Here is a 23797-nt window from a genome sequence, read left to right on the forward strand (position 1 = left end):
AAAAACATTTGTCCTCAACACCTTAGTTTTTTTAACAATAAATAATAAAATGTCTAGTTTTGTTACATCCTCTTGCAAAAGAACGAAAGATATTTTTAAATTTAAAAAACATATGGCTCAATAAAATATTTGTGAATTATGTTAATGTTCGTGCTACGAAATGACAGTAACGAGGCGAGAATTAGTTCGCTGAGCTCAAAGCAGCGTTTGTCACCGTACAGCTGCCCTCCAGGCAAGTCGTGAAAAGGACGCCTGCGTCAGGCCTGAGACGAGGGCCAAAAGGCCACGGTCACTAGGGTTCCGCTGCTCTTCCACCGGTACCGAGTCCACGTCCAAAGCCACCGTTCGTCCAACAGCTCCACGGGACTCATTTGTTTCCCGAAGCAGAGTGGTAGTACGTGTCTCCATCGGTGCTCATGTCATCGTCGTCGTCATCGTCGTCGTCATCGAGGTCATCATTCAGGATTGGTGCAGAGGTACTCTTGCGCCTTAAGAAGGAAGAAGGGAGCTGTCGCTCAGGGAACTAAAGGCGTACAAACAGGTGAAAGGTACTCTGGCAGTACAGCCCAGGCCCTTTTCCACACCCGCGAGCTAATATCGGTATGTTAGCATTTCACGTTCACGTTGCAGAACACCTGCAGCTCTCCCCCCAATACTGTGTGTTTGCAAGCCCCAGCTTTCAAACGCTCAACCCCACCTCATCTCATTGCGAAGGGCCTTGATCTGGCTCTGGAGCTCCTCGTTTTGCTCCATCTGCTCCTCCAAGTCCCGCTGCAGCTTCTTCTTCCCGTGCTCCAGGCGTTCAATCTCCTCCTCCGCCTCGTCCATTTGCCTCTTAAGAGTCTTCAGGCGCAGGTTGAGCTGTGGTGAGTGCAGGGAGTGAGGAGCTAGAAACGTAGGCCATCGCAGTGGCCCCTGCCCCGGCCGAGTCCTCCAGGAATGCAGGGCCTGCTCGTTTTCTTACAAGCATCAGATTTATCAAGATGGAACACGCTGCTTAAAGCACCTGGACTGTAATTGAACCGTCAGTGGAACGAGATGAAAGCGGAAAACCCTGAGGAGTTCCCTGACCACAGACCTCTGAGAAGAAGCTTAGCTACTGTAGTTTAAGTGAAAAACTACCAGTAACTGTGGGAACGATCATGTTTTTCACTCACCTGGTCCTTCTGGTCCTGCAGAGATTTATGCTCATCATCCACATGTATCATCATTTCCTTCACCTTCCTCTCCAGCCGTCGGTTCGCCAGCTGCAGGTTGGCACGATCCCTGCCAAAAAATGGCACCTGGGTAAACGGCCCAGCAAAATAAAGCGCTCACGTTTCAAGAGCACGGCACAGCTTCCGGATGTGGTTTCCATAAACAGAACGAGCTTGCAGACAACTGGTCATTCTTCAGGAAAAACAGCCGTGCATGTGATCTGAACGCTGCAGGCCACACACAGCGCTGGGCAGACCCTCGAGCCAATACCTTGACTCCCCCTGCAGCTTCTCTTCCAGTTCCTGGATCCGATCTTCCAGCTGGGACACCATGCTGCCCTTGCTGGACTCCTGAGAGCACTCCAGACGAGCCACCCTGCTTTTCAGTTCTTTGTTCTGTGTGGGTTTGAGGTCCAAAGGGTGGCATTTTTAGATAAACTAGAGTGTACTTGTGTAGCTCACCTCTGTATCGTAAACTCTTGGTTTCCTCCAGGTTTCCTCCAAAACAATATACCCCCTTACACTTCCTTAATAAAAACAAACAAAACATCTTGAAAACCTCATGACTATGGTTGGGTTAGATAAAGCTGATTTTTCTTCCCGAGGTCTCAGAAAAATTCCCTTTTATTTCTTTTTATTGACCCTAAGAGAAATAAGTGACATTTTTCTCAAGAAGGAATCCTCGCTCTCTGTCCTCCAAGCAGTGCTGCATAGTGCATCATGCGGAGCTCTGGCTGGGGGGGGGACACACCCACCTGTCGTTCCAGCGTCATCTTGTCACATTCCAGCTCCTGCTTTGCTGCTCTCTCTTGAAGGAGATCGTTCCTGATCTGCTCTATCTGTAAATGGCATGTGGGGGGGAGGCTAAGAACCACGTGTACTCACCAAAAATACACACAGGTTTCACCTTGAGCTATACACACACTCAAGCTTCCGACAAAATTTTACTACTGCAAGACCCATGGTGGCGGGAGCTCCGTGTCCCAGTGTTTTCAGGTGAAAAAACTGTATGTGAGCGTCGAACGTACTGCAAGCAGGTAATACTGAAGGTTAATGAATCTCTAATAACGAGAACAACCTTTTAAAAACACCAAGAGGAATGTGCTGGATCTCTTCCACTCCTCAGGACAGAGGTCATCAGAAAGTCGGGTAGAAATCACCACCTAAATGTTAGCAATGGAATGCAATTTCCTCGAGAAGGTTCGACCCTGATTCGCGATACATACTATGAAAGTACTTGACTTTCAGTTATGTTCTGAATACATTATTTTAAACGGAGTTAAAAGCGCTCAACAAAAACTGTTTTAAAAACCTCTGCTTTAAGACATTGCATCTGTACGTCAAATATAAAAAAGGCTCTCGTCAATAAGACCGAGAACAATGAGCAGTGTTACAGAGGCTGCCCTGCAATGACATTGACCTCTGATCGATATGGGATATTTGGCTCTTGTACAGCGGTGAGAGTGAAGACACACACACACACACATTTTCAGAACTGCTTGTCCCATACAGGGTCACGGGGAGCTGGAGCCTACCCGGCAACACAGGGCGCAAGGCCGGAGGGGGAGGGGACACACCCAGGACGGGACGCCAGTCCGTTGCAAGGCACACCAAGCGGGACTCGAACCCCAGACCCACCGGAGAGCAGGACTGTGGTCCAACCCACTGCACCACCGCACCTCCTGTAGAGTGAAGACATTTCTGGGTGATACTGTCTGCCTATTAAGAGCTGGACGCAGCCCTGTTTGAAGAACGATAGTGTTGCTGCTCCACGCAGCCCAGCAGAGCTTGAGGGATCTGAGTCAGCAGATGGGAACAGGCGACAAAACGAATTAGCTTCAGGAGCGCCGGCAAGAACGAGGGGGTGGGGGGGTCTTCTCGCTCAGGCAGAGAGGTGCACCTGGTGCCAGGAGGGACGCAGGTGTTCCTCCTACTGCTGTGCTCGCTGATGGGTTCCTCTAAAGACCACCCAACCCCAGCTCACAAGTCAGCACTCCTTTGTTTCCTTGGTAACGCTGCCTGGACCAATCACGGCACTCCTGACTTGGATTCCTTCCTCTGTGCCGTGGGATTAAAAGGCAGCTTTTGGAATTCTCCTTTTTTTCCACATCACCTACGTCTATGTGCTTCCCCATAATGTCCTGGGGCCGATTCTCACTTTCCTACTCGCGTACGGAGCAACGCTGTGCCGGTGCTACAAAAAGTGCAGCGGGGGGGGGGAGCAACCAATTTGTTCATCTATCAGACGAACACGATCGGGTTGCCATGAAAACAGCGAACGTGTACATTTCTAAAGTTCTGACCTATGAACTGTATCCTCGGCAGAACGAAGCTTCGGCTGCACCGGATCTGACCGAGCGCCATTCGAAGCATTTCTCCTCCACTGTCTCAGTCGTACAGGACAGGCCCTACGACGTCAATGTTGTGGGACTCGACGGCTATACAGCTGAACTGCAGGAGGTTTCTCCACGAAACAGCAACACGACAACTGCACAGACTGAGGTTCACAAACAGAGATGGGCGGCAGCTTGCAGGCTTTAAGCTGGACGACTCCCCACAAGCGAGTCCTTGAGACAGTGCCTTACTTTGGAGATGCGAGAGCAAGCCATTTAGTGGCATCCTCTTAGCCAGCCTTGAAAACGTACTCCAGAATGAATGACAAAACCGAGGGCACAGGATCTGGACACAAGTTAAAGCACACAGGAGGATTCAATCATCGGAGTGGTTCTGTGCTTCCGGGTGAGAGCTGTCACGTCCACGCCCACAACGCAACCGACGGCACCCGATGATGCTCCTGCACCTGACTGATCACTCACCCTTTAAAAGACCCTCCTCAGTTCCCATACCTTTGCGGAATCTCGTCAGGGACAACCGCCCTTCTTCGTGACGCTTCGCTAGCTCTTGGTTCACGTTCTCCGGTTTTTGACCTCTTGCTCCGTTTCCCGACCACGTCTACGGATCCTCGTTCCTGTCCTGTTCGCCGCTCGACCGACCCTTCGCTAAGTCCCCTGACCTCGCTCATGGATCTTAGCTCTGACCCTGACCGCCGATCGACCGACCCTTCGCCTGTCCCCGACAACGAGAACTCGCCTCATCCCTCGACTCCGGACGAACGACGCTGCACTTGGGTCCAGCCGTCCCGGCTCGCTGTGTTTTGCGTGACAAGAGCCTTACTGCCGAACTACAGAACTAGTTTCCAGAGGCACATCTCCAAAACTCCATTTCAAACTACCTTACCTAAGCACAACGTCCATGACCTGAGACACATTTTCCTATTGGCTTAGCAGATGCAGATTATCTGGGGGAAATTACTTTTAGTGTATGACCAAAAATAACACTGATATTGTTAATTCTACTGAACTAAATTAGTCTCGGATGCATGGAGTTACACATGGGCTAAAACACCTGCTGGAAAAAAAGAAAAATGGAATGAAACCACTTCACATTTCCGCTCTCACACATGCTGGAGCGTATTTTCACACGGAAAGCCAGTTAGCAGGTGCCAGTTCTGAGCCGTTCGTGTGGGCAGTCGAGCAGGTTGTCAGATCAGCGAGATCACTCGACAGAATGAGGGCCCAGCTGCTTTTTTCACTGGACACCAGCCCCCAGCAAGTTACACTGCACAGTGTGTCTCTTCTGATGTCTGAGTTGACGTCTGGCTGGAGAGTAACAGACAACTGATTTCGGTCCACAGAGCAGGTTTTAACCCAGGAAACTGGGGGGTTGCGTGGGGCTCACCTGTTCCTTTCCACGCTCAAGCCTGTCCATCAAAAGGTCCCCATTGCTACGCTCCTCCTCCAAGTCCAGCTCCAGCTGGGAGATCCTGTCCTGGAAGACAAAAGGAAACGCTGCCTGTTTCACCACCGGCATCGCTGCAGTTTACAAAAGGATAACACGGCGGTCCTGCGAGATCTGGGAACAAAGTCACAGGTGTGTTTCACAATCTCCTTTTGCACAGCTAAGATGAAAACAATCCTCGCTTTTTTGACCTTTAAGGGCCTCATCATGTTCTGCGCTGTTTGGGGAAACATTTGGTTTCCATTTGTGATGTTTTGCTATAAGCAGAGTGGTCAACGACAGCGTCTGCTGTTCACATGTGGGACCCAGCTGAGCCCTTACTCCCCCTCGTTCACCGAATGGGAGACAGACGCTGAAGGACGCTGGCGGACGAGCTTTCGTCCTCAGCCGCGTCTTTGCTGCTCTCTGTTTTTTCAGGGATTCCTCTGCTGCGCGAGGGCTGCCTTTGGCACGTTTGTTGATTTTTCACATCTTGCTATGTTTGCGTCATCTACGCGGGTATTTCTGATATGGTCCAAGTATAACAATAATGACACGTGCAGCTGTCATATCACTTCCACGCACAGTACCTCCAGGAGCTTGATCCGCCTCGACCGGTCCTCCTTGGAGCGGGACTTGGCCTCCATTTCCAGCTCCAAGTCGTGCACCTGCTGTTCCAGGCTCTGCCCCCTCAGCTCCGCCCCCTCCCGCTCTTCTTTACACTGCCTCAGGTCCTCCTCCAGCCTGGACAGCTGCACCCCCGCATCGAAGCAAAGAGGAAAAATGCCTATTGAGGCCGAACGTATTCTCGACTCCGTTGCACTCGTACCCATCATCAGCGCTGCAGAGTTTACCTGAGCTCACATTTTCAACAGTTATTTGTGTATCATTTCCCTTTCAGTTTTCATCCACCACTGCAAACGATCTTCAGTTATTTTAGTAAATTACATTCATAATATGAGGGTACAGCACAAAGTAGAGTATATGCAAAGCGTAGATATTCTTGACAGCTCCCGAATATCTACTTTTAATTTTGTCTTTTGCCTTTCATAATTTCTTTCTAAAGCTGCTCCGCCAAGGGAGGGGACATGATAACATGCACAAACACGTTCAAATAAGACAAACACTACTGCTTCCTAATGTTGAAAAATACATGAAGCAGGGACAGCTGACAACGTAGCGGTTAGAGTCACTACCTCTGGATCCAATGCTTGCAGGTTTGATGCCCACCTCTGGCTGTAGAATCCCTGAGCAAGACACTTACTCTAAAATTACCCAGCTATTTAAATGGGCAAATAATTGTAACCTTAACATTGTAAGCCACTTTGGTGTCATCTAAATGATAAATGTGAACAGAAACCCTGTATGTCATCTCATGCTGGATATGTGGAGTGTACTCAGATATGTAAGCACTGTCATGCACAGCTTGCTAGTTGAGCAAATAATGATCACTTGGGCTTTACTACAGTAATAATGCAACTGAACTTCTTTAAATGTGAACCTGTATAAATGAAAGAATGTCATTCAAGAAAATTACTACAGCTGTGCTGTAGTAGGTAATACCGTCTAAAGAAATTAAGAGAAAATTACTGAGAATTTTGGGGCACCCCCTGCTGAAAACCACTTCACTGTAGTAACTGGAAAGTTCTCAAAACTGCCTGAAAACATAGGCAAATTTCAATAGTCTGGTATCAACAGCCCAAAAGAGAAAACATGCAGGGGTTAATTCATGTAATTGCACGTAATTTTTTTCTCTACATTCCAGCACTGAGACGGCAGGTACATTACACCACATTATGCATGTGGCTAGTATCAATCACGAACACAAAAGCTTTTATATATACGCGACAAGAACTGCTCCGCACAAAAGAGCCTACTTCTAACAGCACGTTCTCTTTCTTCGCTTTTAGCATTAACAGCAAGTTAACCATACACCAGGGAGCAACGTGAAGAACACTTAAACCAATTACTTATGTTTTTAAATCACTGGGGAGTGTCGGGCTTTCAGAGAGACTTCAGTGGCCTAGGAAAAATAGACCTCTGCTCTGATTTTCTATTTCCACGGACTTTGCCCAGAGCTCTGCCACCCAGGTTAATCCCTGTGTCGTCCAGGGGTTTATCTGGGCTGCTGAATCCAAGCAGCTGTGCCCCAGTGGTCAAGTATAGGGTGGGCTCAAGAGCGCGATGTGGCCCTGAGAAGGGCCCGCAGGCCGACGCACCTTCTCCTGCAGCCTGTCCAAAGCCTCCCGGGACTGCTCCAGCTCCGCAGCCTTGTCCCGCAGCTGCCTCTGCAGCTCCGCAAACTCTCTGCGCTTCCTCTCTTGCTGCTCGTCCATTTGCGCCTGCAGCTCGGACGTGGCTGTCTGCGAGGCCTCTGCCAGATGACACATCTGTGGGACAGAGGGCAGTGACTGGGCCTGCAGTGGTATACAAATGGGCTGTTTCACTAACCTCATCACCCCAAGTGGCTTCGATCAGTGGTGCTGCATTTCCTTAAGCTGGACACACACCACTGGCACAGGCTCAGCTCCGTCATCAGCCCTCCCCGCCTCCCTCTGTCCTTCTGTCCCCACTTGCCTCCTTCCGCAGCTTCTCCACGGTCCTGCTCAGAAACTGCCGCTCATCATCCACCTGATTCTTAGCCTTCTTGAGCTGCTCCTTTTGGATTCTCTCCTCTCTCAGCTGGTCACTGAGCTCCTTGTGCTGCTGCGTCACTTTGGTCAAGTCTTTCTGCAGAGCAGTGAAGAGTAATGACTTTTAAAATGTGTCCTGTTTGAATATTCATTTGCTGTAACCCTCAGGTGCCATCTCTGTCGATATTTAAATTATCCACTGAACCAATGAATTATGTGATGAAACAAAGTAAGTATTTAAAAAGGTTTATTTAAGGGTCATACTGTAGTTGGGAAGAACTACAGGGACAGGGCAGACGTCAGTTGACATCACTGACACAGCAAGCCTTTGTGACCTTGTGTGCCACCAGTATACCTGTATGTCTTCCAGCTGAGTGGTCAAAGCTGTGTTGGCACGGGTCAGCTCCTCCTCCTGCCCTTTCGCCTCCACTATGGACTCCTCCAGCTGCTCCTTCTCCTTCTGCAAAAGCACGCAGACATCAGCCGATCTACTCCAAGGCAGATTCCTCCAAACGCCCAGGAGATCACTTACCTGGGGTAAGAAAAGCAGTGTCTAGTATCAGTCAGCAGACTGATTTGGAGCTGCAACTTCGATTTCGCACAAGTTAATAACCGCGTACCGCACAGGCACGAATGAGCTAATCCTCCGGGTAACTAATGTGAGGAATGGCACGCGCTGCGGTTTACACCATGGGCTAAATCGGTAAAACGTGGTAAAAACAGATCGTGCTCCACAGACTCCGTGCAGCTGTGACCGCAGCCCTGATGTGACTCGCCTCCAGACGGGTCACGCGGTCACCGAGCAGGCTCTCTTTCAGCTTGGCCTCGTCGATGACGCGGTTCAGCTCGGCGATCGCGTTCTCCAGCTCCCGCTCTCGTTTGCGGAGCCGCTCACCCTCCTGCACCAGGTGCTCCGCACGGGCCTCCACCTCTGCCCGAGCTGCCTCCACGGCTGCCTTCTCCTGGGATGTGGTGGCATTGCGCTGGAGAGAGAAGCGATCAAACAGTCCTGAGCTGCAGGTCTAGTCCAACTACACCAGTCAGCGCTGGTATGCGAACGGTTTCCGAGGAAGTTTGAAAAAAGACACGCTCAAATGCATACGCACACACATGCACAGACAGATGACACCTGGAGGCATCTCTGACAGACTCCCTGACAGACAAAGGCTTCGGCACAGGCTACAGGTTGCACGCCACGCGACCTGGATCACATTCAGAGCTAAATGACAAGTGTCTGGAAGGAATCTGGAATATGAGCAGCCTCGCGACCAGTGATAAGATCGCATTTCTGCGGCTACGGCTGTCTCATCACAGACTAACTCATGCGGCTCTGTTTGTGTAGTCCTACTTCTTTGTATTCGCTTGAAACAATGACCGAGAGGAATTGTGCTTCCTCTAAGTTCTACAAAGAGAGTACCCCCTAAGGCCATTTCCCCGACTGTTTTCCTTTGTATAACAAAATGCTGAAAAAGAATGCAAAATGGCCAGTTTCGCAGTTCATGGTCCATGTGTGAAATGGAATGAACTGAGCAGGCGGCAGCGTGGAGTCATAAGGGAAATTAAAAGTAAACCTGGGGTCTTAAGGTCAAATTCCACTGGAGTTGCATGGGTGGTTCAGGGATCAGGCTTTCATTTCTGGCATCAGAGCAGGTTACCAACTGTTTGTGAAAACGCAGATATCTTTCACATCTACGGAATGCATAAATTTGCAATTTTCAGGTGATACCTTGCATTGCTATAATGTCAAGAACTGCAGCGCTCATGCAGCTGTAACAATGAGAAATGTTCCATGACGCTTCTGTCATAGACTGGAAGCCTTTTTTCGTACATGACTGCACGTGTGTCTCTAACCCACGGCCACGTTACATGCTACTACAGCAAGCTACTCATTAGCTGCTAAAAGATGGGCTTCTGTCTCCTTTGGAGAGTTCATAGTCCAGCCATTCCTCAAGTCTCAATTCGCCTTGAAGCAAGACCACACGACCCTTTCTTCAGGCTCCCCAGCATAAATGTAAAATACACACACACACACACACACACACACACACACACACACACACACACACACACACAGAGGATGAATCCACTTATCCCAAGCGAGGTCGTGGCGAACCGGAGCCTAACCCAGCAACACAGGGCGCAAGGCCTGAGGAGGAGGGGACACACCCAGGATGGGACACCAGTCCATCGCAAGGCACCCCAAACAGAACTCAAACCCCAGACCCACCAGAAAGCAGGACCCAGCCAAACCCACTGTACCACCACAACCCCCTAATGTACAATACACACACACATTTTCAGAACCGCTTGTCCCATACGGGGTCACGGGGAACCGGAGCCTACCCGGCAACACAGGGCGTAAGGCCAGAGGGGGAGGGGACACACCCAGGACGGGACGCCAGTCCGTCGCAAGGCACCCCAAGCGGGACTCGAACCCCAGACCCACGGGAGAGCAGGACTGCGGTCCAACCCACTGCGCCACCGCACCCCTTAATGTACAATAGTCTAATGTAAATACTCAGCACACACTGACAGATCATTAACCACGACCAGGCAACAGCACTCTTCTGGAGTAAAATCCCGTATCACTTCTTTCATTCTGATATTAGAAATTGATTTGAAGCCGTGCAGAAATGCCCGCTGAAGACTTAACCGAGCTTAACTTTTAAACAGCACTTCACCCCCTCCCAGTGCTGTCGAGGGCACGGCGAGGCCCGGTCGAAAGAGCTGAGCGTCAGCAACCCGGCTCTCTCGCTCTGCTCCTGGACTTCGTTCCCTTCAATGAGTGTAAAACAAAGTGGCTGAATTTGCGTACATCGCATGCCTACCGATAACCTACTGTGGGATGTTACCAAGAGGTGGGATGTCTGTGAAGCTGAGCCGGAAACCCATTTTACACACAGCGCTCGGAATGTCTGGGAATGGAAAGCAGTGCAATATTTGCGGGTCGAGCTCATTTTCGGAATGCGTCTCCATCGCCCCACCCCAGCACTGTCCCACTTTCAATTCTCGGACCTCTGGAGTCCCGCTCAGCCTTCTTCGCTCGTCGTCGGTGAAAACGAGGCCATGTCAGCGCAAAAAGCATCGTGGGAAGCATTGTCCACTGTGTTTGTTTTGTTTCATGAACCCCTCCCCCACGTTCCAAGCCCTATCGGCCCACTACGAAAGCCAGAACAATTGAGGAACACTGTTCCAAGGGCCATTGTGTGCTTTTCACTGTTTATTTATAGTTTAGCATTAACGGGCACTGTGTCCACTTGAAAAGAGTGACACGAGAAGCACGCTGAGACGTGGGCCAGTGGAAGGGCCCCACCCATGTGCCCTTGCGCATACACTCGAAGACTGGTTTGCGCTTGTAAATAAAGCCACTAAATAAAGCACCATTTAAAGGCCGTCAGTGGATTCCGCTATTGTACGCGTTGCTGTACACGAAAAACAATGGCCTCGCTCCACGCTGACTCACACCAGCTGCTCACAAGGACGATCACAAGGACAAGGACATTTCTGAGCAGTGGCTCCAGTGGGACAACACGGGGTCCCAGGGTATGAGGACACATGAAGGGGAAATGGGAGTCTCCCAATTCTGCAACGTCCTTCGACCCTGCATTGCAGACACAAGCTAAATTTTCAGAGCTTCCCTGAATATGAGCTTATTTTTGGCACAACATTTTCATTTTGCTCATCATCAGGTTCACAGACAGGACATGGACAAACTGAAACTTAAAAGAAATCAAAGCAAAGCGCAGAGTTTACAGATGCAACGAGAGCAACAAGGGAGAGCTCGGGTGCTTTACTTCGGTGTGTATGACATGTGTGCTACTCATACTTATCGCTGTTCGCCGAACACCCCATCTGACCTCGAACAAGTCTTGGCACACAGAGCCAAGACAGAGATCTGCCGGACATCAACGCCACCCTCCTCTGAAACAAAAGGTGCTCAGTCCTGAGATGACTCACTGAAAGGCTCTTGGAAATAAGTGCTGTGCTGGACACATGCTGACTTCTCTCGAGTCCCTGCTCTCCTTAAAACACAGCACAGAAGACCAGTCCGCTCAAGTTCAAACTGAAGCACTTTAATGTGAATCGAAAGGCCATTTCCATCACAGAAATCTGCATGAAGCACTTCGGATACGACGGTGTGAACCGAATCCGCGCATCCGTCACCGTGGGGGTTTCGAGAAGAAACGAGGAAGGCTTCAAAAGGCCAAGGAAACACATGCTCTTAAAACAACATAAACATTCCGACCCTGGATGTGCGAGCAAGAGGTTATAACATCATATAATAAGCAGCGAATTCCATCAGAACTTTGCACAGAGAAAAAAAAGGAAAGGCAAACCAATAGCGCTCATTGTCTTCCTCTGTTGAGAGACGGATTCTGAGAGGAGCCCCCAAGTCGATGACCCACGGACTGTCTGATAATCTGGACGAGGTCCACTGACCGGTCTGCAGCTGACGTTGGAAAAGCGAGTGTCAAGTTCAGACCGGACAAACGGGACAGACATAACCTGCCCCTTGAACCAATAATACCCACCCATAATGTGAGCAGGGGATCGTTGGATGTCCACTCAGCAGAAGAACATGGCTCCCAGTACTTTTCAGCAGCATGGCCCCTGCTTTCACCACAGCTGCTTTAAAATCTAAAATCTCTAATATTTTGCCCTCACAGACATCCCACCTCTTGGTAACATCCCACAGTAGGTTATCGGTAAGCCTGCAAACTTTCACCTGCACCTCAGAGCTCAGAAGGCTTTATCGCCAGTACACAGCACACTGGAACTGGATGATATACGAGATAAGTTCCAAGACGGTGAAGGAGGTCTCGTATATTATACATCTGTGGGGTCTGCACAAATTAAAAGCCCACCCGCAGCACTAATTCCACCCGCCCATCTCTGCTCCGCTGGCAACCGCTAGAGTCACAACTGCCCACAAGCTCGTTGGCACTGACGAGCTCTGGTTGCGCCAAGCTGCAGCCCAGGAGAACAATGGAGATGAGAGTCGAGGCCAACGGCACGGGCTGCTTTCAGTGAAACGTGGCTGTCACGCAGCACAGAGGATGGTCCGTCACGCACGCAAAAAGGGAGCGCTGCGCCAAGAGACACGAAGAGCGAACGGCCTTCGGTGCTCGATCAACGCTCACGCGCCCTCTACGCGCTCCGACTTTACCGCTGCGCTCTCGTCTTTCCTATGGAGACACGTTCGTTCCTGAATACCGACCTGAATAGCGAGCCTGTTGTACCATCAGAGGCTGAGCTCAGACAGGAGGATGCACTGGAATACACAACTATTAGCTGACTTGCCAGCGCAAACGCTGCACGCGTGACACGTGAGGGAAAGAAATGTCGATGGCAGCGCTCGCTCTCAGACACAAAGCAGAGCGCTTCGCACATGCCTTTGCACCCCAAACAAATGCCTTAAAAACCTCTACGGTACAAGTTCCGCTCTGTAATCAGAACACGTGGCGTCGAAGCAAGAGGATCCTCGGGGCAAGTTTCCCATGAGAAAGTGATGATGGGAGGATGGGTCACAGCACTGCTGAGTGTGCTGTTTCCGCTGTGTTGCTGCTGTAAACCTAAGCTGTGGTGAGAACCTTGCCACCATGGTTACTCTTTAACAACCTGCCGCTTCGAGCCCTTTGCGCATGTCCACGGCGTGGCTCCCGATGCACCGCTAGTGTAAATGTCACATCGCTAACACTTGCCAGCCAAGCGGTGAAAGACGGAGGCGCTCTTTTGCCTGCAACTGTATGCGTTCTCGTAACGGTTGCTGTCAGACTCTTGAGTGAGGCGCTTAACCCTCTTAAATGCTTCGGAGCTTATCCAGTCATGCAAATGCAGAAAAAGACGAGGCTGCACAAGATGTTCTGACGCGGTCTGCTGGTTGCTATCCAAATGTAAACAAGAATCAACAAGCAGTGAAATATGGACTAGATGATGAGGCAAATGGAAATCAAGAAATACCTCCGACTTCTCTCATTGCTGTGCGCTATGCAGCTTTTACGTGCAAGCATCGCTACGTTGTTCCCTTTCCCTCACTTTATTTTAAATAAGGGCAAAATTTTCTCCGTTTAGCCTATATCCACATACAGTTCCGCAAATCTTTCAGGAAGAAGTCGAGGAAAAAACAAAAAAAGAACTCTGAATTCCAACTCCAGACTGAGAATACTTTTGATGAAGAGGAGACAAGTTGAAAGTCTGCGCTCACGTAATACTCTTTCTGTACTGTTCTCTGTGATGTACACGGCTTTGGAGAAAAGGGTCACTTAAGTGAATAAATGAAAGTGTGGCAAGACTGCAAACAGAAACAATGGAAAATTGATGGAAATTCAGATGAATCACAGAAATGTGCAATGAAAGATGTTTCTGGAGAATTATAACGACGGTGGACTTTGTTCAGAAGCCAAAGAATTTACTGTCTTCGGGAGGACACGAAAGTCACATTTCAATAGATGAACAGGCCTGTCATGATGCTCACTAACAATAAGAGCAATCTGTGGGATGAGTGGCCTGCCTCACTCCCTCACCCGTTTGGCCTCCTGCAGAGCCACTTGCAGCTTGTGCACCTCCTGCTCGTACCGCGCCCTCAGCGTGTCCACCTCCTTGTCGTGGGTGGCCACCTCCTCCTTCAGTGCCCCCTTCAGGGCGATCAGCTCACGCTCCCGCCTCCGCAACACTTCATCCTGGTCCTCCTTGGACTGCAGCACCTCCTGGAAGTCCAGCTTCATCAGCAGAAGGTCCTACGAGACAAATTGTGGACAGGACAGATCTCACCTTATCTGAGTCACATTTACGCAAAGCTTCCGAAACTCACGTGAAGCCATTGCTGTATACTTTTTGTTCGAAAACTTGAATGAATGATTCTTACATTTCCGGGAAATGAGGTGAAAAAAACAACTGGCTATGTATGCTGCTCAGGGGTGGAAAAGTCCTGCCTGAAACTTCAAACTCTAAGCTTTACATCAAAACCTTCCTGCTGCTCTGTCACCAACACATCACGTCCTTCTTAGTGGACGTTCTGTGACCACAGCCAGGACCGGGAACACTCGGAGCAGCTTAGTGAACACCCAACGGAAGGTAGCCACCTAGGAGAACCGCATCTTCTCACAGCTCCGAGGAAAGCGCACCTCAAGCATGGCATCCTTCACCCCACTGTCGATCACGGCCCTCTTAGCACCGTCCAGCTCGTCGTGCATTTCTGACAGCTGCTCCTGCAGGTCTTTCACCTCCGTCTGGGACTGATCCCTCTCCGTCTTTACCTGGCGGAGCCTGATGGGACAAAGGACACACTCAGTACTTCTGTACACTGCCAACACAGCAAACCGCTAACACACACTACACCGTTGTGTAATAATGCAATAAGGCAATAATGCAGCTCGGTATGGACAGTGGTTATCCGTACAGAAAAAACATAACCGGAGAGGTCATGCCAGCACAGTGTGAAGACAAGCAGCGCATTCGACGTTCAACAGCAGTTAGCTGAGTATACCTGCAAACCGTGCTTGTTACATTTGTTACAGCGCTAAACAGCCTTACTCCTCTGTGGTTTTACGCAGCTCCTCCTCTGCCCTGGACAGCTGCTCCCTGAGCTCTGCACTCTCCTGCTGGCTCTTGGCCAGTTCTGTCTGCATGTTCTCCCTGTCCGCAGCGGCCTTGTCCTGGGCCGCCACCATAGCGACCAGCTTCTGCAGAGCACAACAATCACAGCTGAGGAAAACACAGAGCAGACCTGCACAGGACTATGCAAGTGTACAGTGACAGAGGCCTCCCTCCGGCACTCTCACACACACACACACGTACACATACACACACACTCTCTGAAGCCACTTATCCCAAGCGGGGTCATGGCGAGCCAGAGCCTAACCTGGCAACACAGGGTGCAAGGCCGGAGGAGGAGGGGACACACCCAGGACGGGACGCCAGTCCGTCGCAAGGCACCCCAAGCGGGACTCGAACCCCAGACCCACCGGAGAGCAGGACCCGGCCAAACCTGCTGCACCACCGCACCCTTTCCTCCAACACTCAGAAACATTTCAGAACCGCTTGTCCCATACGGGTCACGGGGAACCGGAGCCTACCCGGCAACACAGGGCGTAAACACTCAGAAACATTATTTAAAAATTCTTTTGCCATTAAGTTCTTTTTCTATTCCCCTGCCAACGTATATTCTTCCAGTAGAGTTGACAGTAACTCCCTGCAACGTGAAGAGCAACTCTTCTGAACTTTCAGTGACATTGTACCTTTTACACTGAACTGCTAGCCTAAGGGCCTGCAATAAAAGTAAAAAGCAGGTAGCAAAGACATTTACATTTATCTGATGTGTTTCTCCAAAGTGACTTACTATGTTAAGGCATTTACAATTATTTCCCTACTCATACAGCTGGGTAACTATTACTGCAACAGTTTAGAGTAAGCACCTTGCTCTAGGACACTACAGTAGGAGGTGGGATTTGAACCTATGACTCTTGGGCCAAAGACAGCCGCTCTAATAACTACGCAACCAGGTCCCCATGCACTATTAAGAATGATAATCTTAAATTAATACAAGATCATTATCACCATGACAAATGTTACGGTTAATTTCCAGCCCATCGCAAGTCATAGGTGCGTCCCAAGGGTTCGAGAGCCTAGGTGAGCACAGTATCTCCTTGCTGTCGTACTACCTCGGTCTCCTCCTCCAGCTGTTTCCGCAGCTCTGCGGCGCTCCTCTCCAGCATCTCCTTCTGAGTCTGCAGCTCCCTCAGCTCCCTCAGCTCCGCGGTCGTGTCAGCAGACTGCCGGCACACGAAGCAGAACCTTGTTCATAGCACAGTACCAGACACAAGCCTTTCCATCGCTGCTTCATGCACTGACTCATCCCAGGTGTAAAAGCAAACTGCGGAAGCCGCTCAGTTCCTGCAGACTCAGCTGCCTGATTTTGCACAGTTTGTTTTGCGAAGAAACTCTAGTTTGTCAGTCACACAAATCCTCAACATTTTACTTGTAGAACTGTCTCTTCTGCACACTTGAAACATTTTTAAATGGCTACAGTCGGTCATGTGGAAAAGTGCTGTCTCCACATTTCAACGCTTGGATTCTTCAACGTGGAGCTCGCCACCTGAGCTACAAGAAAGTCTCACTTGGGTGTTCCGTGCTGCCCTGGACTTCAGTGTCTGGATCTTCTCAAAGACAAGGTTGACCTTCCTCTTGGTGGTGTCATCGTTGTCTGAGCTCCTGCGAACATCACAGAAAAAGGTGCGCTTGCAAACGGGGCTACTTTAGAACGTCTGCCTTTACGTTTATTGATCTCCAACATTTTTCTCCAAATCGCAGGATCAAAGTACATTCAGCACCAAAGGGCTTCAGAAAAAGACAATCTCGACTGCTCTATCTTCCAGCTGTAAGAGCTATTCTTAATGTAGGTGGCCCACCACATAGGATCTCCAACACGAATGAATAGAGCACACAGTAAAAAACGTGACCGAAGTGTGTACATCGTTCCGCCCCGGATTCTTTGTTCCAAAGCGACAGAACTTACGGTCTTCGTGTGGACGTCAAAGTCACGTTTCACGCAATAAAAAGCCCTACGCTCCTCAGTGTGGGGGTGAGGGAGCGATAGAGAGAATCCAGTGGTCCAAAGCTCAACCTGTCACAGCCCAGGAGCACAAACACCACCGCTTCTCTCATAATCTGTCCTTCCCAAATAAGTGTGTGTAAATGTTTACTTGTGACCTGATCACAGTTGCAGGTACGCCTGTTACCCATACTTCGGTTAAAACGACCAGTTTACATATGTGCTTTATAACCATGCCAATGCATACCGCATAAAACTATTGTTAAATGGCATGTGAACAGCTGCAACCAAAGTGGAAAAACCGCTGCAGCCAGCTGGACTTTGCCGCATGTTCCCAGAATATTTCAAGCCGACCAGTCAGACGGCTGACCCGCACTGTTCCACGGGTGTATGTCACTTCATGAAACTGTTAATGACCAACTAAACACAGGCGTGTGTCCTACATTTACACACTGTCTCCAGTTCATAATGGATGCTGTAGATACCCAAACCTGCGTGGGGACAGCTGGTAGTATAGTGTTTGGAGGTACTGCCTTTGAACCCAAAGGTTGCCGCTTCAATTCCTACCTCTGGCTTGTAGTACCCTGAATTACTCCACTAATGTTATCCAGCTGTATAAATGGGTAAACAGTTGTAAGTTGCTCTGGAAATAGGTGTCAGGTACAAGAATATGTAAATGTGTGGCTGACCAGAATTTCTGTGACCCCCATCCAACCCCTTGATTTCATATCTACTGAGATAAAAATGTACTTACCCATCCTTTAGGTAATTAAATAATATCTGTTTTGCCGTCTCTTCGTTCGTTTGTTGTGAGAGCTCCTGCTGACCTTTCAAGAGATCAGGGGTCACCTGGGCAAATCAACAACATATTCATTGCAATAACATGAAAAGTGTCTCACAGCGCATCTCGCAGCAAGCAGCATTAACGTGATAAAAGTGAGGAACCTTCATGCCATCACTGTGCCCCCCACCACCCACCCCCAGCACAGCCTTAGAAGAATTAGGCTGCTGACCTGAACATTTCTTTCAGCGCTTGTCTTCTTGTGGTTTTCCACAGGGGCCTTGGACAACGACGTTGTTGCCATGCTTGTTAGAACTTTCACAGTTCGTGAAGACGTCTCTCCATCCCCACCACCAACCTCTGCTAACGTGGTGGAGGACTTGCTCAGTAATTTCCTGGAGCTCAGCAATGAGGTTTTTGCTACGGAAACACTGCCTTGTGGAGAAGTAGAGCCACTGCTGTCTTGTGAGGAAGCCCCGGTGCCGACGTTGCCTCGGACAGAAACGGGGCTGCGGGGGGTCTCCGAGTTCTCGGGGTCAGAAGGTGGCACCCCATTCCGGTGTTTCGACTCCGAGGGGAGCAGCCGGCACTCACCGGAGCTGATTTTGCTGACCCGGTCCGGCCAGTCTGCCTTCCCCCTCGGGCCGAAGGGTAAGGCACTGTCGACACTGCGGGACCGCTTGCGCTCTTCGGCGCCGATGCGGTTCCGCCGGCCCGCCCGACCTCTGCGCTGCTGGCCATCCCTGCTGTCAAACTTGCTGATGAGCTCATCCACGCTGGGGATGGAGCCGGTGTCTATGTCGCGGCCCGTCCCTGGCAAGAAAGGGATGTAGCGTCGGTTCTCGTGCCGATTGATCGTGTCTGCGTACAGCGCCTCCTGCAGGTATGTACAAGGAGGCCTGGTCGTGCCGCAGGAAGGGGGTAACTGAAGCACAGGGCCACTGGAGCCGTGCCGGCGCAGGGGCAACACGTCAGGCTCATGCCGACCGCGCTCCAGGCTGGAACTGGAGCTGCTGCTGGCGGTGCTCAGAGACCTGGTGGGGAACGTCCGGGAGACCTCTCTAGCAGGTGAGGGCTGCAGCCGGTCTTCATCTAGGTGTGCGGCTGCATCGGGTGAGCCTGGAGAGCGCGTGCGAGGGAGCAGTGGAGAGGTGGCTCTGGGCAGTGAACACCTGTAGACGTCCCCAGGCTCAGCCAGCGAGGCTGGCCGGCGTCGGGGAGCGTGGCAGCGCTCCAGACTCAGTGTGTTGTTCTCGGGGTCGTAGGGCATGAGCAGCTCTGGATACATCTGGAAGTTCAGCAGGGTCTTCTGCATCTGCTTCTGGGACCGGTACTCTGCGAACGGGTCGTCCGTGTGCGATGCCCCGCCGAGCCCTCGGAAGTCGTACTCGTCGTAGCTGTCGAGGAAGGAGCTGTTTGGCACCCCGTTACCGGTGGGTTCTCCGTGGTTAAGGCACTCCGCGCTCTGCTTGTTCAGGACAACAAACGGTTGTCCGTCAATGCCCTGGACACGGACGCTGAGGCCGTAAGAGCCTGTCACGATGCTCTGCGCTGCGTTTGGGCGCTCAGCATCCCCAAGTCGACCGCCTGGAATGCTGCCAACTTTGTGGGATGCCATTGGTGTAGAAAATAAGAATCGAAATCCCTCTTCTTGGACAGCGTTCACGGCTGCAAACAAGAGCATAATCTCATTGTGGGTCAGAAACAAGATGCCGCCTGATCTGATGACTTTTCCATAAATGTTCTACGACTCGGAGGCTAACGCAACTTTCAAGAGCGTGAACTTTTGCTTATGTCTGCTACTTTAGTCACTCTTAAGCTCCGAACGATTTGTTTGTTCATCTAGCCATTTAAACCGCAAACAACACTTTCCTGGGAAAAACACTCCAGACACTGAAAGGAGGGTGACACCATGCTGGACCAAAATCTCTTTAAATAATACATGCTACCAGCTCATCCAAGGAAGGAAAACACAAGAGCGGTACAATACCGTGGTATCCTTCAGGTGAAACAACAAAGGCACAAAGCACACAAAATACAAGAGGAACTACATGTGGTCAAGTTGTTAAAAAAAAAAAGTTTTACTGGCAAAACTGAACATGGCGTACAATGCACACGCACACACACCTATCCAGACATGGTGCATGAACGTGCCTGTTGAACTATCGCACACTAATCCTCACTGCAGCTCCGTGTGGCTTGGAGCATCTCCCGGGCACCGCATGTGGGGGAACTTCAACTCCGGGCCCAACAAACAGGTCCAACCAGAATGACAGCAATACAGCTGAGGAATTTCTAATTTGAAAGTTTGAGGAAGTGGGGTGTGTGTGTGTGTTTTGGAGGGTGATGAATGTGTTAATGAGGACCCTAAAAGAACCTCAAGCTTGATTTGCCCATTCAGCCTTTTCCTACCATTGTTTCTGTGACAGTAGCTTCCCACTGTGGGGGGTCTATTCCCCTTGATCCCGAAAACATCTGCTGAACCTGCGAAGATTTGGTCTACTTACTGAATGAGTATGTCAAGGTGGAGGAATCAGGAACAATTTTCAAAAACTTTAACTGTGCTGCATACTTTGTTTTGATCGGTTTCTCAAGCCAGTCCAAGCAGGTTTTGTGAAGTTGAACAAAGACGTCAGACGAATGTACAGTATAAACGTATGAATCCACTGAACGACACAGTGACAAAAGACTCCCTCCAAGCAAATGTGTGAACAGAGGGCAGCAGGTAACCATAGTGATGTGGAGCAAAACCATAGATGACCTTTAACATAATCATGTTTTCACATAAGTGGTTCTGAATACATGGAGTTGATGGTAAATCTTGACAGTTAACTATGTCTGCGAAATCAAACCAAACCAAACCAAATCAAATCTAATCTAATCTACGTATCTATGAGGAATACAATGCTTTATGATGTCCTGATATAAATTCACATTATTTCAGTGGACATGGATTCATCCTTACAATTCCACTGTCACCCACTATCACTGCAGTGAAGGCACCTGTGAATCCAGTGGAATACCAGACTGTACAGTGAACCTGACCACTGGAATATCGAACAGTACGGTGAACCTGACTGCTGGAACACGGAACAGTACAGTGAATCTGACCACTGAAACGCCGGTACAGTGAACCTGACCGTTGGAAGGCCGGACAGTATAATGAACCTTACTACTGGAATATCGAACAGTACAGTAAACCTGACCACTGGAAGGCCAGACAGTACAGTGAACCTGATGACTGGAACATCGAACAGTATAGTGAAACTGACCACTGGAGTAACGAACAGTACAGTGAGACTGACCACTGGAATACCGGACAGCACAGTAAACCTGACCATTGGAAGATCGAACAGTACAGTGAACCTGACCAGTGGAAGGCTGGACAGTACAGTGAGCCTCACCGCTGGAACGCCGGACAGTACTGTAGAGTGAACCTGACCACTGGTACGCCGGTACAGTGAACCTGACCGTTGAAAGGCCAGACAGTATAATAATGAACCTGACTACTGGAATATCGAACAGTACAGTGAACCTGACCACTGGAAGGCCGCACACAGTACAGTGAACCTGACAACAAAGCAGAGAGAGAGAACACAATGGGCGCACTGAGTTCGCGCACCACATCATGATCCGACACCGACGTTCGTCCGCGGCCCTGAATCTGTGGCACTGGACACTCAGTGTGTGTGTTCTTCGCGCGTTGTTTTTTTTTTTTTTTTTTGCTCTTTCTTTTTTCTTTTTCTGTACCTTATTGAAATCCCATCTCGGCTTCGTTTCGTCAACATCCCCCTCCCGTTCACCTGAGGAGCGCAGCGGACTCAGACACTAACGAGGCTCCGCTACAATTCCGAACACACCGCTCCAGGTGATGCGCGCGCACGCCACCATTACCATATCGCACGCGCTGCGAAGGTGACACTCGGCACGAGGGGAAGCCGCTGCACCGACAGACTAGTCTGAGCGCGACGGACCTCGGCGGTGAGGGGCGGCAGCGGCGCAAAGAAACACGCGAACTGCGGCAAAGTTTCTCCACAAAACTGCACATTTACCACACATTTACCGCGAACACGTCGAAATACCAGTGTAAACACGCGAGTGTCACTGGAAAGGGAGCTCTCTGAGGTTGCGGACACATCGCCGCGCCTTCTTTCCTTCTTCCTCGGGACACTTTTTTTTTACCTCAGCCTCAGGTGGACGAGACCCAAAAGAATATTAGCGGTGTAATATTTTACTTGGACAGGTGTAGCGGCAGAAACGCGCACACACACACACACACACACACACACACACACACACACACACACAGTAGAGTAACACAGAAAACAAGTGAGAATTGAATTTCAATTGAATTGAATTCAATTCAATTTTCATTTCAATTTGAAATGTCAAATGACCACGCTAGTACTTGAATCCAGATTTAACGTTAATAATTACGATATTAATGCGTTAAATTGCGTTGCTATAGGAAATTCTATGCTACAGTTTTCCTGGGATAACTTATAATTATTTATTAACGTTATTATAACCCAGCGGTGCTTCGTCGGAGCGAAACTGGAAACTGTAAAAAAGAAAAAAAGAAAAAAAAAAAAAAAAAAACTGTGAGCACGCTGAGAAATCATGACAGCCGCTGTGCCACAGGAGAGGTAAAAGAGGAGACGTAACTTACCACTGCTTTACCCTGGTCGGTGAAAGTTCCAGCAGCGGCGGTTTGCTGCGCGCACACAGACGCTCATTCTTCGGCGCCGCGTGAGGTCACACTTGTTGCGGACCGTGCGCGCGACGACACGAGGCGCCTGGAGCTCCAGGCAACGCGCCCCTCCCCCTCCTCCTCCTCCTCCTCCTCCTCCTCCCCCCCCGCATCCATTCATCCGCGTGCTGGTAACGATTGGTGGTCCTTCACTTTCAAAGTGGCCCGAAGAACGCGGTCCGTATGAAGGATAAAGTGGAATTTACTCTCGATCGGAGGTCACTGTACAGATACGGAGACGTACTGTGTGATCATTATGTGATGATATAAGCATCAGATCTGATCCTTCCTCGCGTTCATATTTTTTGCGTATAATGATAATGTAACACTGGTCCAGCGTCGCGGGTGGGTGGGTTTTAACATCAGTTCCATCACCAGGCACCGCTGGACCAGGACCGCGTTGATTTTACCTGAGCACACTGGTCAGGAAGAACATGGTCAGCAGTATCAGTATACAAAGTATCTACAAGAACATGACAAAAATCCGCTATAAAAGTAATTCGTCAGGCGACGTGAATTATTTCAGACGTTTTTGTTCTTTATTCTGGAGGAAAAATAACAGGAGGCGGGAGAGTGAAACAGAAACTGAAAACAAGAAAAGTAAGTTTGAGCTTAAGGAGAACGCACACATTGTCACGTGACAAACATTTAAATCGATATGGGAGCGCTCGCGTGCTCGGCGGACCCCCAAAGTGGATCGTTCGTCCGTCGGCGGCGCGCTTCCCGGCCCTTGTGTCGATGGCGCCATCTGGTGTTCATTAGCAGCCGTACAGTTACAACTGATTCCAGTCATACAAAAGCTACAGAAAACTAGACATCGTTCGTGTAGTCATTTTTTTAAAAAAAGACTAATTGTTGTAATTATTGATTTTTCACGGCAATTATGATTTTCACATGTAATTACAATTTCCAAATTTGGTCACGTGTAGATGCTATACTATGGGTACACGAATGTCATGTAATGTTACCATAAGCATGCCATCTATCTTGCTTGTACTGGTATCTATTTTCCCCTCGCGGCTCTTAATATATATATATTAGAGATATATATATATATATATATATATATATATATATATACACACACACACACACACACACGTCTCTGGA

General features: G+C 49.7%; 1 protein-coding gene across 1 annotated transcript; it reads right to left on the reverse strand.

Moving 5' to 3' along the window:
* Positions 1–18: 18 nt before the first annotated feature.
* On the reverse strand, positions 19–22694 carry LOC108929081 (cingulin-like protein 1). Its single transcript, XM_018743404.2, has 19 exons — positions 22607–22694; positions 18170–19605; positions 17911–18005; positions 16723–16816; positions 16267–16377; positions 15140–15288; positions 14731–14872; positions 14131–14343; positions 8383–8589; positions 7962–8066; positions 7551–7703; positions 7193–7363; positions 5564–5725; positions 4935–5024; positions 1952–2035; positions 1468–1592; positions 1158–1266; positions 698–861; positions 19–488 (listed from the first exon to the last, which is right to left on the reverse strand). The coding sequence occupies exons 2-19, from the start codon at positions 19553–19555 to the stop codon at positions 368–370; spliced, it is 3681 nt and encodes a 1226-aa protein (XP_018598920.2). The 5' UTR covers positions 19556–19605; positions 22607–22694; the 3' UTR covers positions 19–367.
* Between the last annotated feature and the right edge of the window lie 1103 nt (positions 22695–23797).

This window comes from Scleropages formosus, chromosome 7 (assembly GCF_900964775.1).
Source record: "Scleropages formosus chromosome 7, fSclFor1.1, whole genome shotgun sequence".
Classification (NCBI taxonomy): Eukaryota; Metazoa; Chordata; class Actinopteri; order Osteoglossiformes; family Osteoglossidae; genus Scleropages; species Scleropages formosus.

Bases quoted from the DNA above. Each gene is read 5' to 3' on its own strand.
- LOC108929081 (XM_018743404.2), bottom strand. From the start codon at position 19,555: ATGGCATCCCACAAAGTTGGCAGCATTCCAGGCGGTCGACTTGGGGAT. The intron at 18,006-18,169 runs GTCAGCAGCCTA...TGATTTGCCCAG, and splicing joins GCGCTGAAAGAAATGTTCAG to GTGACCCCTGATCTCTTGAA. The intron at 862-1,157 runs GTGAGTGAAAAA...CACTCACCACAG, and splicing joins TGCAGGACCAGAAGGACCAG to CTCAACCTGCGCCTGAAGAC.